Source organism: Onychomys torridus, chromosome 23, assembly GCF_903995425.1.
Source record: "Onychomys torridus chromosome 23, mOncTor1.1, whole genome shotgun sequence".
Classification (NCBI taxonomy): Eukaryota; Metazoa; Chordata; class Mammalia; order Rodentia; family Cricetidae; genus Onychomys; species Onychomys torridus.
In genome coordinates this window covers 49,935,132-49,954,166 of record NC_050465.1, presented here as the reverse complement: position 1 = coordinate 49,954,166, position 19,035 = coordinate 49,935,132, and the positions used below count along the sequence as shown (strand labels likewise).

The 19,035-nt window shown below is 39.8% G+C and overlaps 1 protein-coding gene and 1 non-coding gene across 2 annotated transcripts in view; both read right to left on the bottom strand.

Moving 5' to 3' along the window:
* Positions 1–2,964: 2,964 nt before the first annotated feature.
* LOC118573523 lies at positions 2,965–3,158 on the bottom strand. Its single transcript, XR_004943635.1, has one exon. It is a non-coding gene; the product is annotated as a U2 spliceosomal RNA (small nuclear RNA).
* Positions 3,159–4,220: 1,062 nt separating this feature from the next.
* Pikfyve (phosphoinositide kinase, FYVE-type zinc finger containing) overlaps positions 4,221–19,035 on the bottom strand; it is an 85,324-nt gene continuing 70,509 nt past the window's right edge. Inside the window, exons 32-40 of the mRNA XM_036173005.1 lie at positions 18,403–18,500; positions 15,218–15,382; positions 13,373–13,432; positions 12,549–12,725; positions 10,805–10,908; positions 9,969–10,097; positions 8,647–8,908; positions 8,205–8,279; positions 4,221–7,602 (exon numbers count right to left, since the gene is read on the bottom strand). Of these exons, the coding sequence (XP_036028898.1) occupies positions 7,487–7,602; positions 8,205–8,279; positions 8,647–8,908; positions 9,969–10,097; positions 10,805–10,908; positions 12,549–12,725; positions 13,373–13,432; positions 15,218–15,382; positions 18,403–18,500 (1,186 nt within the window). The 3' untranslated portion in view covers positions 4,221–7,486. The remainder of the gene's footprint in view (positions 7,603–8,204; positions 8,280–8,646; positions 8,909–9,968; positions 10,098–10,804; positions 10,909–12,548; positions 12,726–13,372; positions 13,433–15,217; positions 15,383–18,402; positions 18,501–19,035) is intronic.

Genomic DNA, 19,035 nt, shown 5'->3' with positions numbered 1-19,035 from the left:
AGCCGTCCAGCTACCCAGCCGTCCAGCTACACAGCAAGCCATGGAGCAGGGATGAAAGTAAGATATACAGAAGAAAAGATAAAAGCCCCAAGGCCCAAGATAGATGGGATAATTTAAGAAAAGCTGGCTAGAAACAAGCCAAGCTAAGGCCGGGCATTTATAATTGAGAATGAACCTCAGTGTGTGACTTATTTGGGAGCTGGGTGGTGCCCCCCCCCAAAAAGGAGTAAAAACAACCAACAACACATACTGAATCTTTATTCCTTTACTGTTGAAAAGTCTAGGATTTCCTTTTTCTAGATTGTAAGTTTACAGCCTTAGGGAAGGGCCCTCATTACTGAATGGAACCTGGAGTCACACTACACGAGGACTGTCTATAATGTCTTCCCTGAAGCATGTCTATGTGATGTTCATTACCTTTTGCATGAAGGAACCCAGGATTTCAACCCTGGAAGAGAGCTGCCTGGTGAGGGACACCACATAATATCTAATGTCACCTTGACCATTTAGGCAAAAGTTCTCTATATACCTTATGTGAAATAAAAGCGAGACCACTGCTGTTTACAGGCCAGGGAAAGTGGAATCTGTGACCCACCAGGTCATATGGTCTGGTGGCATTGTCATGGTGGCATCTGCCCATCCTCACTTCCAATGCTCCCGAGGCTATAAGAGAAAAGCAGGCCACAACATGCTTGGAAGACAAAACCTTCAGTTTTTGGTCTTAGTAACTATCCAGGCATGTTATACTTCATGACCAAGCCATATTAGTCAATGTTCCAATCTATCCACAGTCATGGGCATTGGGCAAGCCAATAGGTAGTACAGAACAGATGGGATGTTCCATGCTGGACTTTACCCTGGAGTAGGGTTGATCTTGAACTTTTATACCAAGAGGCTTCTGGTGTAAAATTAATATACCACAGGAAGATAGAGGGGCTCTGTCTCTTCATGCATACTATACACTTTCATAGATCCATTCTAAGGAAGGGGCCTACCAGATATTTGTACTAGGAGAATAAAATTAAGTCAGGTTTGGTTTCATCTGGTAGAACCAAGCAATCAACATTAGTTAAGATGACCAGGATTTGGAATACTGGAACAGCAGGCATTTGGGTTGTGCTAGAATTGTGGAGAAAATCATGGTTTAGTTGAAGCAAGACCTCATTTATGAAGGGGAGACCATCACATAGGAATAGCTAAGAAAAAAAGACAGTAAGAAAGAAATGTCCAGCCCATCATTCTACAAGTGAGTATGGGAGGTTTTTGTTCAAATTTCTAGGTCAAAGAATTTTCCAGAGGGGGAAAAAGAGGTTAAGAAGGAAAGAAAGATGAAGAAAAAGTTGTAGACGTGTGATCTTGGACAAAGCTACTTATTTTACGGTGGCTGGTGTGAATCCAGGGCCTGTTATTTCAGTGACAGGTATTCTTCTAAAAGTTCTGAAGTATCCTAGTCTGCTAGCCAAACAGTACAGGCCTTTGTCAGATGGTGAAAGTCATGTGCTTTATACCTGTACATGAATGACATTTGTTAGTTTTCATATGTACCTCAGTATATTAAACACTTACCTAAATCCCCATAACACTAATATAGAAATAAAAAGCTTAATAATGCCAACAGCATAAGGCAGTCAACATTATTTCCAAAAGGGTCTATATTAGTCAAGGTTCTCTAGAGGAACATAACCAAAAAAGGCATTGCACTAAATGACATCAATACTGTGCAAGTATCTATGCGGGATTTATTAGAGTGGTCCAGCTAATCCAACAATGGCTGTCCAGCAAGGGGAAGCACAAAAATCCAGTAGGTGCTAGGTCCATAGGGCTGGATGTCTTAGGTGATCTTCAGTATACACCAGAATCTGGAAGAAGTAGGCTCTAATGCCAATGGAGGAATGGACTTGCCAGAAAGAGGACAAGCAGGAAAAGAGAGAACTTCCTTCTTCCATGTCCTTTACATAGGCTACCACCAGAAGGTGTGGCCCAGATGAAAGGTGGATTTTCCCACCTCAAATGATCTGGATTAAAAGTGGTTTTCCCACTTCAAATGATTTAATTAAAAAAAAAAAAAAAAACAACCCTCACAAATGTGCCAGCTGCTTGGATTTAAGTTAATTCCAGGTGTAGTCAACTTTACAACCAAGAACAGCCATCACAGGGCCAAACTTGGCTCCTATTTGAGGTATTTAGGTGTTTAGAAGAGTTGGCATAACAATTCCTGCAGCTGAAGTTCAGTTTCTTGTGATTTTCCCTAGAGTTTTGTTTTATGCATGCACACAGTGAGGAGGCCAGAGGAAAACCTGAAGAGTGGGTTCTCTCCTCCCACTATGGGGGTTTCTGGGATGGAATTCGAGGTCTTTCAGGTTTGGCAGCAAGTGCCCGACCACTGAGCTGGCATGCAATTGCATTTCAAATCATAGGAGCCTTAAATGGGCTAAGGAGAATTTCTCCTTCACTCTCTGCTGACTGGGAAAGGTTCCAACCAGCCCTCTTTATGGAGCTGAGGTATTCTTGGATCAGAAGTTTCTAAGCCTCAGTCAAAAACAAGTTGAAAACGAACTTCAGAAGCCTCTGGGAGAGGGAGAATCTGCTCACCTCAGCGATCTGGTCTGAGGAGGATGAGATGATCCCACACACATGTACATAGAGGCAGCATTGAGTAGACTCTGGACTTAAAAACAGAACACATGAAATTGGGAAGAAAGGTGTGGGGAGGGAAATGAAGAATTGAGGGGAAGGAAAGAGGGGCGGATTTGACCAAAGTACACTCTATGCATGTATGAAATTCTCAAACAATAAAGAACACATTAGAAGCAAAGAGAATTGAGACTGTGGATCTCATCTACTATACCTTGTCTCCCAGTGCTGGAAATCCACGCTTTCAGTACTCACCAATCACACCATTTTGCAAACAGGTATTCTCCCAACATGGAAACAACACCCCAGAGCATTAGCTACAAAGTGAACTCCATGTCCCCCAAATGGGGTATAACCTTCCTGACAATACCCAATCAATGTGTGGAGTGGACAGAGCAAGCTCCTATTCCATCTCCTAGCTCTAAAAATCCATTTAATATATTATCTCAATAGAGGATGTATCAGATATTAAATTGATAAGAACAGACACTATACTTGTGATGACATGATGAACCTTGAGAAATATGTAAGTGAACCAGGACAGTCAGAAAATAATCCCTATGCAGTGACTTGAGTAACCACAGTCTTACAAATCAAATGGTAGTTAGTTACCTGGGATTTGGGGGATGTGAGTACGCTTCATACCAGCACTGAATTTTAACTTAAAATAGTTTTAGATGGTAAATTTTGTTCTACATTTTTTACTACAACATATAATTGCTAAAATTAAAAACTCTTTAATTTCCTTAAGCACTGACCCAGGGATGATTTCTAGCACAAAAGATTTTGGGTTACTGATGACTGGAGAACCTACTGTGTGTCTTCCCTGCCATCTACCTCCTTAATCCTGCAAGAACAAAGCAGTCAGTGACCTGAGGTGCTCTGACTTTAGGTCTGTGTCCTTCCTACTTCCCCATACAGTCTAGCCATAGCCACCTGGGGGCACACTCAGTGCAAGCCTTTCTACCCAGCCACTCTCAGCTTTGCCCTCCTGAATCCAGGCCAAAGTGGGCCTCGTGCCTTGGGACCCCAACTGTGAGCAGCAATGAGATTGGGCCTCATGGCCTTGGATCAACTGTGAGCAGCACTGAGATTGGGCCTCATGGCCTTGGATCAACTGTGAGCAGCACTGAGATTGGGCCTCATGGCCTTGAATCAACTGTGAGCAGCACTGAGATTGGGCCTCGTGGCCTTGGATCAACTGTGAGCAGCACTGAGATTGGGCCTCATGGCCTTGGGACCCCAACTTTGAGCAGCACTGATGGGTTCAGCTCCAGTCAGTACAGTATTTGCCTTCAAGTTCATGGGAGAAGGTCATGAATGACAGAGCCCCACCTACCCACACAATCTGCAGATCCTGTATAGAAAAGGGATTCCCTTCCTTGAATGCTCTAACAAGAAAACTGAAAAAGAAAAAATGAGAAGGCACATACAGCCATGCCCATTAGTGATCAAAGTGCAAAACTGCAATTCTCCCATTGGAAATAGAAGGGGAAGAGAATAAAGAGAAAGGAGAAAAGTAACACAGGCAGACGAGGACTTCCTCTCACGTGTTAGCTTCTTTGGACAGATCCAAACGCAGCAGAGTAAGTAAATTCCAGTTTATTGTAGGTCTTCTTTACTTACAGTACAAGTCTCTAAAAGGCTAGGGTAGTTATCTTTAAATAACATGTCAATCATATAAAACAGCTGGAAACAAAGTTAGAGAAATATATACATTTCAATACATTAAGTACCTTTAATATTGTTTTTCATATTAAAGTAGGAGGCTACTGTGATTTACAATGTTATTTCCTCTAGTTTAAAACCTGTTAAAGACATTATGTACACTTTTTTACAAAACTGACAAAGCAGCATTAACAAAACTGCTCGTGATTGTAATTCTCATTTTTTTCTATAATACACTGCACCCATTACAAAAACAGCAACAACAACAAAAAAGGCATTGCACTAGATGTTTTGAATACTGCATAAGTCACATTGAGAGCTGGAGTGTCCTAGTCAGACTTCCCCAGGCTCACTGGCAATGGTTTTCACACTTGAAACTCAGCTGGCTTTCTGCAGGCTGATAACCCTCCTTGGCATTCCACTGCCAATGGCTAATGTGCCAGGAAACCCCAGCCACAAAGCTGCCGCCCAAGCCAATGGCGGTATAAATGACCCTATTATTGACACAGATGCCAAAGCTAGAAAACCACTGCCCAGACACTCCGCAGGAAAGCCTGAGACTAGAAAGTACTCAGTAGACTACAAAAGGGCTCACCTCGGGGAGTTCTCCTTTCTTCCCTCAGGCACATAGGACAATTAAGACTCTTCTGTTTGTTAAACAAAATTTTATGTCATCAAAAAGCTTCCTATTTATAAATAAGATTCATATACAAAGCAACATGTTGACATAATTCTCTCACTTTGGAATTCATATTCTGAGCATGAGATTTCTTCCTGATTCACAACTTTTCAACATTAATATTCTTTAGGCCATGAAAGGGAGTCTAAGAGGACAAGAGCCATTCAATTCAAAGCATTCAAAATACTATATATACAAACATATACATGGTAGTGGCTAAATGCAAGCAGCCAGGAGTCACACTTGGACCTCGTAAATAGTTCGCTTGTGCATTTCCCCTTCATTGACACCAGCTTGACATTGATTTTAAAAGGACAAGTCGAGCTTTCAAAGCAATAATTCTTGTTTCAGAAAGTTTAGTTACCAAAATACCAGAGGCAACAATACTTTAAAAAGCAAAATTGCTTTTCAAGTCAGGGGCAAGAGAGAATGGCCACACCATGTTACTGTCAGGGGTTACTACTGTCCTGGAGCTCAGCTATGAGCACTGTACTGAAACCAACAAGGAAAACAGAAACAACCCACACACAGCAGGGAAAGGCATTGCTCTATTCCCACAGGAAGTGAGGAGGACATACAGCCCTAGCCAACCGGACAGGAAGAATGACCAGAGACAAAACAGCCGGTATTCCAAAGCTGACTTGAAAGCCTTTGTTCCTGGAGGCACAGAACGTGAGTGTTCATGCACCTTTCACATCACAACTGGACTCTTCAGTGTTTGCTCCACCTTCACAAGGCACAGATGCAAGGCTGATGAGGAGGCTGAGGCTCAACAGCAGGCAGATCTAAGCCCTTGTTCAACTGGCAATGAGTTCAAAACCAGTCATGCTCTCAATAAGCAACAGACATTATTCACCACAGCACACGTGCCACAGCACACATGCCAAACCTGTGCCTAGTTCAGGTGCAGACTGTCCCACGTAGCAGAATATATCCAGCCTCTTTTTTTCTGTGAATATTGATGTGCTATTAGAGGAAGTCTGAAAAAATGGAATCATCACAGCCGTATAAATGTCCAAATATCCTTGTTACATAAAAGCCAAGATGAAATGTTCAGAGATTCTGGGGTAAAAGCATCTCCTCACAGTTCAGGACTTCTGGCCACTTTTTGGATGAGATTTCTGACTAGTAAACAAGGTCCTTTACCTCTCAGCATTTCTCAGCAGCACTGGTCAGTGTGGCAGAAACTTAGAAATAAAAATATCCACACTGACTTTACAGATTCCATTAACCTGCTAGTAGTGTTGAAAGATACTTTACCACTATAAAAAACAGAAAACAATTGTCCCTTCTCACTCAGTTTCTTGGATTGGGTCTAATCTATCTTTTACTGTTAAAAAATTCTTCATTATTAATTATTCACTTAGGGATTCAGTGACTAAAGATTCATTTCCTGCTCATTTGGTTTCCCCAAAATGAAAGGAAAATCCAGAATACAAATAAATGCACATGCAGATTAAGTGCTGTTTGGCACATTACACAAAACAAGCTCCTTAAAATGTTCTAAGGAAGGCTTTAAAGCTAATGGTTGTAGGCTCCTATCACCCGCAGAATAGAGAATGGTAAAGCCTCAAACACAGTTAAAAACAAGGTAAGCTGGAGAACACAGAGTGACAGGATTCCCAGTTTAAGTCAAATTCCTAATAAAGCAAGCACTAATCTGTTTAATTGGCAATTAACAGAATAAATCAGAATTTTCCTAAATGTTTCAGAAATTTTAAGAACAAACGTAAAGTTACTACACAGGAAACATAAAATGAACTAAGCAAGTCTCTAAGTGCCTTCTCAGGGAAAAAGTGTCAAATGTGATGTCAGACAGCCACAATCTACCAGAGAATCACAATCTACCAGTCACAATCTAGTAGATAGTCACAATTTACCAGACAGTCACAATCTATCAGTCACAGTCCACCTGACAGTCACAATCTATTAGATAGTCACAATCTATTAGACAGACACAATTTACCAATCAGTCTACCAGTCACAGTCTCCCAGACAGTCACAGTCCCCCAGACAGTCACAATCTCCCAGACAGTCACAGTCCCCCAAGACAGCCACAATCTACCAGTCAGTCACAGTCTACCAGTCACAGAATAAAGCAGACAGAGCTTTATTCTTCAAGCAACTGAGTTAGTAAATATGACAACCCAATTTCTTTTTTTTTTTTTTTTAAACCAGAGCTGAGGACCGAACCCAGGGCCTAGCAAGCGCTCTACCACTCAGCTAAATTCCCAACCCGACAACTCAATTTCTTATCCTACATACTCATCTCTACCCACAGTCCCTTGGAAAGAAGCTGTATTTAACATGTATAGTTTCCTGGTTTACAGGCAGCTAATTTCTAGTAACAGAAGCAAAGCACAATCCATGAAGCTTTTACCCTGCAGTTATGGATAGTCACAGAACTGAAAGGCCTTTGCATTCAGTGGTCTATGAACATACAGTTTGAGTCTCTTGCTCAGATATGCTTTCCTTCACGGTCTATTTCAAATCATCTGCATGACTTCAGCAATTCAGATCCAACCCTGTCCAGTGGTCTGGCACCATCAGGAAATACTTGTCCATTGCTTCACAAAATCTAGTCCTATACAACTCTGGAGAGACCACAGTTGGCATTTTACCTGAGACAATGAAAGACAAAGGGAGAAAGAAAGCTGTTGAAGTGTGTGTGCACATAAAAGAAAATCAACTGGACAACTGACTTAACCAGCCATGAACTGCTATATCTCAAAGCACTCTGAGAGTAGAGGCAGGGCATATGTTATGATATCTGCCATGGGTAGAGTCTTTTTCAGACATGAATTCTTCTCTTGAGGTAAGAGATATTTAAACTCAGGAATGAACTAGAGAATCTAGAAGATAGCAAGTGTTAATTAAAGACAATCCTTTATTTAGAATCACTGCCCTTTTAAAAACTTCTTACTTTGAAAAGCTCTGGCATAAACCCAATATTCCTCTACTTACATACTTCGTCATATTAAAGTCATTTTCAAAAATGAGAGACAACCACACTGTTTTTTGTTTTGTTCTGTGCGTAGAGAGTAGGGGGTCTTGTGTACCCAAAGCTAGCCTTGAACTCATGATGCTCCTACCTCAGACTCCTAAACACTGGAATATTTCTATTTCTACACCACGATGCCTGGCTACCATGCCTTAGTGTCTTAAATATCCAAGGAATATATGAGAACAGTTTAAAAAGTGAACAAAGCAACATTTTTCTCACCTTGTCCTCCTAAAATTCCTGTTGACTTCACAACCATCTCAAGCTTTTTGTCCCATGTAAATGTTCGAATATAATCTAGGGAGGGGAAGAGGGCAACATGAGTGGAAGGGCCAGGACAGCAGCAATGCCTTTTACTGTTTCTATGACACCTTTCCAGTGCTGTTCAAAGGACTGTCTCCACATTGCTCTGGTTAATTCTTAGAGCCATGACACAGTGCCTCCTTTGAAAGAGATTCTTATTACCTTTTAATTTATATATTTTTAGAAATGAAGAAACTGAATAGAACAGACTAAAATGAAAACTTGTTTGTTAACTTTGAAATCATAAATGAAAGCTTCCAAAAATATTCAGTAATTATAATACTAAACCAGTTCAACAGACTCTCTGAAATTTTACTCTAGTTTTAATCGTGAGCTATAAACGGTACAATTATTGACTTACCTATGATCCCAACTACCAGCTCATTGCTAGTGTCATCTCGACCAACCAGCAAAGAATAGTCTATAATGAGGTGGCTCGAAAGGAAATGGGCGTCACTCTGGATGGAGGTTCTCAGCACAGATTTGGAATGGGAACGAATATACAGAGGGTTGTCACGAACCATCTTGAGGAGGTTTTCATCCAGCAGAACTACATCACAACTCTCTTTCCCAGTGTCAGTTTTTACATTTCGATTCCTAAGTGAACCTTTCAAATCAAAAACCTAGCAAAACAAAAATTCTTTATTATTTATGTGCAAATTTGCCACTATGGTTAATTAGTGCAACTAAACAGCAAAGGATTCCTTATAGTTACTATCATAACATACACTTCTATATTTTATTTCAAAATTTAACTTTTCTAACTTAAATCATAAATATACAGTGATGTAATTATGTAATATAAAAAGTACATGGTATATGATACATTAAATTCATGGTGATACAATTATATCATATAAAACAATACACTAGTACTCAATTATTAAGACAGTTCAGAAATAATATGTCAATTTAACCAATTTTAAGATATACTAACAAGTTTCAGGTCGTCCAACAGTATGAAAGAAGACACAAGCAGTCTGAGGAATCTTGTGAAACATTAAAACGTTTTACAATCATTGAAGGCAATGTACAAGTGAGAGCATAAATTTCAGACTATCTGGAGGGTAGGACTGTCAGTGAACTCGATGACTGGAACCAGTCCATCCTAGAGTGTGGTCCACAGACCAGTGCTAGCCAGTCAGTCCAGACTCAGGAAGATGTTACAGCTAGTGCCTGAATGTAAAGGTAAGATAGCACACGGTGCAGCTCAGCCTGTGCTCTCACACAAAGACATTCTCGGTGAGAAACTGAGACACTGAACAACATGTAAGCACAAGGTCTGTGTCCTCACACTGGCAAGAGCACCATGAAGTCTAGTCTGTGTGTCTAGTTAGCCGCAGCACGGAGTAACGCCATTCTCACAACATCTGGACCAACATGAAGTCTAAAAGCAGCCAAGCGACTGACAGGTGCTCAGTCTCTCTAGGACTCAGCTCATTTGACTTTAAAGTTAAGAGGTGGGAGAACATTTGCTTTCTTAGTCCACCAGCTACCTGATTCTAAAATATCAGATATATTAAATTTTAGGATGAGTTACACACCAATTTTTCTTTCTTCAAAAAATAAGTTAAATGTGCACCACTGACTAATAGAAGATGTTACTCAGATTTTCTAATATTCAGGAACCAAAGTACAAAGGGCTGTCAGAGTGGAAAGCTTTGCACAGCCCAGTGTCCTCACCTGCGCCATTTTTCTCCCATAGAAAAGATTTTCCATGACAAGGAGATCTAACTTCTTCTCAGTGTTGTTTTGAGAGTTCTTATAACCAATTCTGTAAACTCCAAGAATTTTGGCCAAAGCAGTGGGCCTCTAATCAAAAAGAGATCAAAATAAACTATTACCAAAATAAGATTACGTCTAAGTCATATAATATCTAGTTCGTCCATGTAATCACCAAGAATGACTTTCTACTGCTATACCAGGAGTAAGTACTTGAAGTTCAATGTCAGAGCTGCAGCTGAATATAACGCATGCCAGTAACAATAGTAGAGCCTTAAATTGTACAACAGCATAGCCCATCACAGCTGTTCAAATTCAAAAACTTTAGCATCACATGGACATTAGTTCCCCCAATAATCTGCAATAAATTATTACTTGACAACAACAACCAAAAAAGCCCTCTGCGATTCCTTCATCAAATATTCACAATCACTGCTCAATAACAAGTGGGCAAACATGAGCCCCTGGTTTCCTTGCTAGCTAAGGGAAGCACCTTCTCACTTCAACATAATTGTTACTTTTGTCTCAACAAAAATATGTTATTAAATGGACACCTAATAGTCTCAATATTTTACACTAACTTACATATGTATGTAGGTACGTATACACCAATCAAAAGCTAATTGTGTAAGGCAACATGGTTCCTCAAACTCTGCATTCCTTCACATGGCAAGAGAATAGAGATCCCAGGTATGTCCTGCTCTTATCTTACCACAGAGAAAGCATCTAACGGGACCAGCTGAGGGTATAAAAAGCCCAATGACCTGTGACTACAAACCAAGACTTAGGATCTCTACCTTCTGTTGAACAGCATTTGTGATATAACTGAAGTAGTGTGGAGCAAAGTCAAGGAAAGACTGGACTTCCAGACGAGGCATTTGCTTCAAAATGAATCTATCATCTACAAGAAAGAAATTCCACATTTATTCATCATAATACATATTGTCTGCTTCAAAAAGAAAGTCAAATCATTCCAGAGAACCCAAATCAACTGTTTATTTTCTTTTTTGAGGCATTTTGTTTTTTAACCACACCATGAAAATTTTGATCAGAAAGCAATTCTCAAGTAATTGAAATGTTAGGAGACCTAAGAATTATCTGGACAAGAACACCTACTTCTCAAATCTAAATTCATAGCATACATTCATTCACTTACTTTTCAGAGTACCCAAAGAAAATATTATTAGCTCCCCTGCTACTTCACTAACTCTTGCAAGTTATTCAAGTGTTTATCAAGCCACAAATGTACACTTTCTTAAACGATTTCATGTTCAGTGAGTATCAGGCTATTGGGTAAGTCTGTGTAGGAAAGCACTTTGTATATTCCTGTCACACATTTCTCCTGTTACTTTTCTATCCTCAGTTCTGCAGCACCCAACTGAGTTTCTGACAAGTTGTTTTGCTGTGGTTTGAATTTGAAATACTCCCCTTCAGGACCATGTTTTCAAGCTTGTTCAGTCTGGTGATACTACTATGGGAAGGTGTGAAACATTTAGCAAGTGGGTCCTAGGAGGTAAATCGAGAAAGATTAGTTTCACTCCACTCCAGCCTCACTTTCTGCTTCCTGTCTGTGATGCTGTGAATGGCTACGGGCCACCACATGCTCCCAACTGCCAACTGCTCAGAAGCTGAAACATGAGCAGAAATAAATCTATTAAGCTGTTTCTGTCAGGTATTTTGATCACAGAGATAAGAAACTAACTAATATAATTTCTATATACACTTGGAAAACTCAGAACTAGAAAGAGTTCAGTAAGCATTTGACCCATGTCTGAGCCTATATAGTCTTTAAAGATTTTATTTTATTTGAACAAAGCTCATATGAACTCACAAACTTCAGACCAACAGCTGAGGAGACTGCATGGGACCAGACTAGGCCCTCTGCATATGGGAGAGACAGCTGTTTAACTTGGTCTGTTTGAGGGGCCCCTGACAGTGGGATCAGGATCTATCCCTGGTGCATGAGCTGGCTTTCGGGAACCCATTCCCTATGGTGAGATGCCTTGCTCATTCCTGATGCATCGGAGAGGGGCTTGGTCTGGCCTCAACTGAATGTACCAGGCTTTGCTGAGTCCCCATAGGAGCCCTTACTCTTTTGGAGGAGGGGAATGGGGGGGGGGGGATAGCAGGAGGAGGGATAAGAGGAGGGTCTGTGATTGGTATGTAAAAAGAATTTTTAAAAATTTGTCAAATAATAAAAGGAAAAAAAGAAATAAAAAGCCAGGCGTGGTAGTCCACATCTTTAATACCCAGCACTCGGGAGGCAGAGGCAGGCGGATCTCTGTGAATTCGAGGCCAGCCTGGTCTACAGAGTGAGTTCCAGGATAGCTCCAAAGCTACACAGAGAAAACCTGTCTTGAAAAACCAAATAAATAAATGGAAAAATAAATGAGCAAGATTTTATTACTCTTCTCAGGAGCAGAAAGAAACCAGAGCACTTTGTCTGCCAACAGCTAACCACAGTGCCCACGTCAAGTGCTCCATGAACTTCTCAAGGGAAAGAACAGCAAGCTTTCTGCACCAGTGAGTCATAAGAATTACCTTCTGTGGCGTAGAAAGCAGCTCCTGACTTGCCTCCCCGGGCCTGCCAGGGTGACGAGTGAGAGAGCGAGCGGATGAAATCTTCCTCACTGCTGCCCAGAACCACTTCGCGCATCTTATGGAACTCTCCCGCATAGTACAGCCGACAATAAAACTTGGCGTTTGCATCTGAAAATTCTACGAGAAGTTGAAAGGGGAGGGAGGGATGGTATATAAACAGAAAGTATCTTGCCTCTCCAAGTACCAAACGAAAAAACGATTTAGGTCTCTCCATGATGGAATCTTTCATAATAACGTAGAAATGTGCTCAATCACAACTGGGCCACGGTGAGCTTCACAGTATCAGGGAACACCATCTGACCACTCTTACTTATCTTCAAAGAACTCAAATATACGACTCTGCTCTACTTTTACACTGGCTACTGTATTTTCTTCACTGAACTTCTGAAGCAATTTTAAATATCATCTTTTATGAGCATATGGCCATCTGGCACTGAGGATTGAAATCAGGGCCAAAAACATGCTGGGCAAGCATGTCATCCCCAGCCCCAAATTAACACCTTAACATTTGTCAAGCTCTGTGCCCCGCAATTACATAGTAAGGAAATATTTAAATTTTAAAAATTAAAGAATAATTTATAAATGAATTATAACTTAACTAAATCAGGAAAATAGTACAGATTTTATAAATTGAATTATAGATTAAATAAAACTCATGCCAATACTTAACAATCATTTAAAAAAAAAACAGCACTTTTATCTAAAATGAAGTTACACATCTTATATAGTCATTGTCCTTAGACAAAATGTTATCGCATACTTACGAAGTTCCACGTGAGGATTTGTGAGTTGTTTCTTCTGAGTATCTCCTCCATCTACCTCATCTAAAAGGTTTAATATCATTAGTCAAAGCAAAGCATTAGTTAGTTCATTTTGTCCTTTTTCCCAATACAGCAACTACAGTTAGCAGATTAATAATACAAATATCCTAATCAAATTACTATAAAGCATGCATTTGACAGACAAATTGTGTAAATGACTACAATAAAAATGCATGCCCTTTTCTGGGATTTCAGTATTTCAGGTCAGATCACTTTTCTTACATGGAAGTGACTTCTGTGACAGTAAGAAGAGAATTCCCATGACTTTTCTATCCATGCTTACGATACATTTTCTCTAGGTGCATCTATAAAAAATGCTCCTTCAATATATTAAAGTCATAGTAGAGGGTTGTTTTTTGTTGTTGTTTTGTTGTTTTTTTTTTTTTCCTTTTGGCATTTGACTCATCTTTCTGGCTGGCTCCATTGGGTTCACTATAGATAAGGAACATATCCTAATATTTAGAAGAACAAACCATCCCCTAAGTTTCACATTTCAAAACCATTTGTTAGGCATCATATCCTTTCACAGCCTTCCAAGGAACACATTATAGACATCTACAGTCCAACAGTAACGTACAGAATATTAAACAGATTTTTTATAGATGGTTAAACAGTAAAAATTGTATTCGTTGCTTTTGTTTTGTTTTGCTTAGTTTTGAAGTAGGATGACTGAAACGGGACATGAACTCACGGCTCTCTCGCCTTAGCCTCCTGGGGGCTAGGAGTACAGCTGTATACCACCAAGCCAATCTGCCGTTTTGATTGTTTTTCTTTTTTATATACAATATATGTTGATCATAGTCTTCCCCCTCCCAATTCCTCCAAGACCCTCCACTCTTCCCTTCCCACCCAACTTCATGCTCTTGTGTTCTTCCTTCTTTTTCAAAAAGAAAAAAAAAAAAAAAACTGAAAGTCAAAACAAAAATCTAGTAAGACAAAAAGTACTAAAACAAAACATGTACACTTACAAAAACAAAACAAAACAGAGTCTGTAATCTGCCTTGTGCTGGTCAATTGCTCCTGGGCGGGGCCCTGCCCTGCAGTGTGGCTGATAAACCCAGTGACATTCCATTGGCCAGAACTGACTTTCCTTCCCCAGCAGCAATCAGCTACTAGCAGTTTCTTTGTTAGGAGTAGGACTTTTCAAACCAGAGGAGAATCCCTGTATTAAGGAACTTACAAGTCACCAGTTTCTCTAAAGATCCAAACAGTAAATACTTCACTAAGTTACAACTATTCAACTCCCAATTAAATGTGAAGCAATGAGACAACAGGAAGCGAATGCATGCGCCCCTGTTCCAATAAAATGTTATTTTTAAGCAGGTAGCTGAGTCCATCAAATTTGCCATATTCCTACATAATTAGGTAAGAGAGTTTAACTATCAAAATGAAGGTGCACATAAATAGCCACAATCTAACAGGGGCTGGGAAAGAAAGCAAACATCTGGAGGGGTAACAGGGTAATGAAAAGCTGAGTACATACTATGAATTATGTTTACATGTGTACTGCCACTGGGCCCTTAAAAGACTTTGCTTTTGCTTCTTTATAGGTATAGACACTAAGGCTTTCTGGTTCTAATACATAAGAAATAACATTGCAGACCTCTGAAGCCAGATGGACTCTTCAAGTATCATGCTGTTTCTGGTCTATTATACTAAAGAGTTAAAATAGAAAGAATGCCCTGGCTTCAGCAAAGAATTGTTTACTTACACCTATTAAAAACACATACAAAACTGAAGAAAGTAAACTAAAGCTTAAAATAAGCACATGTGGTCCACTTAACATACCTTGAGGTTCCAGGCCTTGGCCCTCCGTCCCCTCTTTCCCGGTCTGCCCGACCTGGTAGTAAGCACTGTCAGCCCCACGTAAGGTCTCCCTCTTCTGAGAAGACAGATCAGGGCTCTTCCCTGACGTTCCTCTGAAGAAGGACAACATTCCTGAAGCTTTTTTAGCTTAAAAATAAAAGGTAACATATTAATTTAGGTGCAGATCACTAAAGCTGGAAAACAAGTTTCCAACCTTTGGTTGGCAGTAATCATTCATTGTATGAAGCTAATGGTCTGCGTTATACAGATCCTTTCATTTACAGATTTTAATTCCACATGCTGCTGCTGTTTACAAGTCAGTGAGCACCCTCATCAGAAACAAGACAAACTTCCAGCTATCTGATGGTCAAATGTGAGAAATTCTCCAGAAAGCTGTGCAAAACTTTTAAAAGCAGTCATATTGTAAGCAGCAGAATGAATTACCACAGCATTCTTAAAATATTGCAGTAGAGTTAAAAAACTAAACATAAAACAATTTCATAAGCTAAAAGAATTCAGAGTTAAAGGTAACACTTTTGTATCTTTTGTGTTCTATATTGTTTTAAAATTTATTTATTCATGTTTTATGCATATGGGCATTTTCCCCAACCAAGTGCATGAATGCCTGCAGAAGCCAGAATGCCCTGGAAATGGAGCAACAGAAGGTCATTAACCATTATGTAGGTGCTAGAAATCACACCCAGGTTCTCTGGAAGATCAACCAGCACTCAACCCCTGGGCCAGCTGCCCAGTCCCTGTACTCTGATTTTTAACATTTTGTTCACAGCATCTCTCAAAGAGAAAAAAAAAGGACCATATATCACAGGGGACTAGAAAGACAGCAAAGCAGCTAAGAGCCTCCTACTGCTCTCCCAGAGGACCTACAGTCTGTCCCCAACATCCACATCGGACAACTCAAAACTGCCTGTAACTACAGCTATATCTGACACCTTCTCCTGACTCAGTGGGCACTTATACTCAAATGCACACACTACTACACAGATACACACACACACAATTTAAAATAAAACAGGTGCTGGAGAGATGACCCAGCAGCTAGAAGCACACATGGCTCTTCTAATAGACCTGTGCTTGGTCCTCAGTACCCATGTCAGGCAGCTATAAGCTGCCTATCAGCTCCAGAGTTCTGACAACCTCTTCTGTCCTCCAAGGAGATACACACAGCATACAGATACACAGACATGAACAAAAAAAAGAGACAGAGATAAAATATTTTTTTATTTTGTTTTATCTGCACTGGTGTTGTATCAGGTTCCCTCAAAGTGGAGTACCAGACAGTTGTGAGCTGCCATGTGGGGCTGAGAACTGAACCCAGGTCCACGGGAAGAGCGTCCTCTGGAAGAGCAATCGGCGCTCTCAGCCACCAAGCCCCTCCTCCAGCCCCGAAAAATAAAATCTTAAAATACTAACATACATACATTCTTTACAAAGTATCCTACAATGACAACAATTTATACTCTTGCTTTTTTGTTTATAGTTTTTTGAGTTTCATTCATATTAATATGTATAATTCTAATAATTTATCACTTACAAAATCCATAGAGTATGAATCATAAAAGAGTGGTGACATTTTGTATATGCTCTAACAAATAAAGCTTGTCTGAAGATCAGAGGGCAGAGCCAGCCACAGAGTTAGCCATAGAGGTCAGGCAGTGGTGGCATACACCTTCAATCCTAGCACTCAGGAGGCAGAGGCAAGGCCACCCTGGATAATACTGAATTACACACTGGATTAATCCAGTCTAAAAGAGAAACAAAGCCAGGTAGTGATGGTTCACACCTTTAATCCCAGTATTGGGAGTCACAAGCCTTTAGTCCCAGCACTAGGAAGGTTGAGACAGGAAGTGATATGGCCGGGCAGACAAAGGAATATAAGGCTGGTGGAGACAGGACTCAGGGGCGTTCAGTCTGACGCTTCGTGGAGACAGGATCTTCCCCTCTCGGCTGAGGGGTTGGTGAGGTGAGAAATAGCTGTGGCTTGTTTCCTCTGATCTTTCAGCATTTACCCAGATATCTGGCTCCGGGTTTTTATTATAAGACCAATTAGAATTTGTGCTACATAAAAGTGCTTCATATCCACTGGGGCATGTCTTTGCTAACAGAACAGCAATTTTTGTGAGGATAGCCACGTATAGAGAGCCAAAAGTGGACGATGACTTGTATAAACACACCAGAACACTGCTGCTCTTACTTCTTCAGTCTTCTGTAGAGTCAGAGGTGGCTGGAACTAAGACTGGGTCCCGAGGAGTAAGACTGAAGGACACAGACACAGTTGTAATAAAGCAAACAGATACGCCCTATATCACTCTTCTCTCTGCCTCAACACAAATTTAGAATATCGTGTCCTTAAAGAAAAGGAGAAAAATAAAAAATTCCTCTATTGCCAAAATAACACTGAGCAGATCAACATCAGCAGCTGTCTGCTTCCAGGAATGCCAGTCATTTGTTAAGTCTTCACAGTCAGTTGAGTTTTCCGGTTCTACCAACCTAAAGCATCAGCAGACACTGAACACGAGCCACAGCCAAGCCCCAGCTCTACTTCCATCTAGCCCTGAGCAAGGAATTAGTTTAAACCACAGCTTCCTTCCTAAAAATATGGATGCACCAGACAATTCTTATGGGAGTATGGTTAAGTTTAAAGGAGACAATACCAAAAAAGTTGTCAGTATGCCAGTAGTAACATAATTTTAAAACATTGCTATTATTTCATAGGTTGTATATTTTAAGCTGAAAGCTTAAGAAAGACAGATCCTTCTGCACAAAGGGCTTCTACAACTTTTAAATTCAGTAAATTGAATCTGCATTTCAAGTAAGACTCAAAGAAGAAGCAAAACATCTATAAAAGAGGATATTTTTTTAAATGTTTATTTCTCAAAGATGCATTTATTTATCAATTTTGTTTTCTTCCACAAATCATATACAGAACAATTATAGAAATGTCTGCACTTGAGGCTGGTGAGATGGCTCAGTGGTAATGGCCTGAGAACCTGAGTCAGATTGCTGAGACCCACATAGTGGAAGGATCAGACGGACTCTCACAAATTGTCCTCTGGTTTCCACACTCATGCTAACACACACACAATAATAATAATAATAATAATAATAATAATAATAATAATAAACAATAATAAAAACTTAAGTCTCACTTGGCTGAGGTTCTCCGTCTACTGTACGGTTTGTCTGTCCTCCACTGATTTCAGGTAATCTAATTGGGCTGCTACTCTTCGGTCTGTTATCTAAAGCACTGCCATGAAAACAAAGAAAAAAATATTTGAAGATATTCAAATAGAAAAAAGCAAGTATCCTAATTCCTAAATTAATATATTTTTTATCTAACACCATCCACAATACCAGAAATCTGATTTATAATTTTGATAAACACAAGTTACAAAAACTCTTGAAATATCTACTAGGTTTTAAAAAAAATAAAATACTAGAACTAGAAAAGTTTATAAAAATGTGAAAAACAATAGACTTTTATAAAATTTTCCCAAACACTGTTAGGACTATAAATCAATGATAGAAAAACATCCATTTCATTTTTCTTACTTTAGTCACAAAGACAATTCAAACTAAACTTTATTAGGTCAGTAAAACAGGAGAATGTGTTTCAGTAAGGAGAAGCCTATGCCCGTCCCCATCTAACACACAGAACATGCTAAGTGGATTGATCTGAGTGTTTATTTTCTAAATATTAGGTTCTTTAGTGCTATGGAAACTTTACAAACACAATTATAAAGGCAAGCAGTAGCACAACTAACTTTACAGGTTACTGGTTT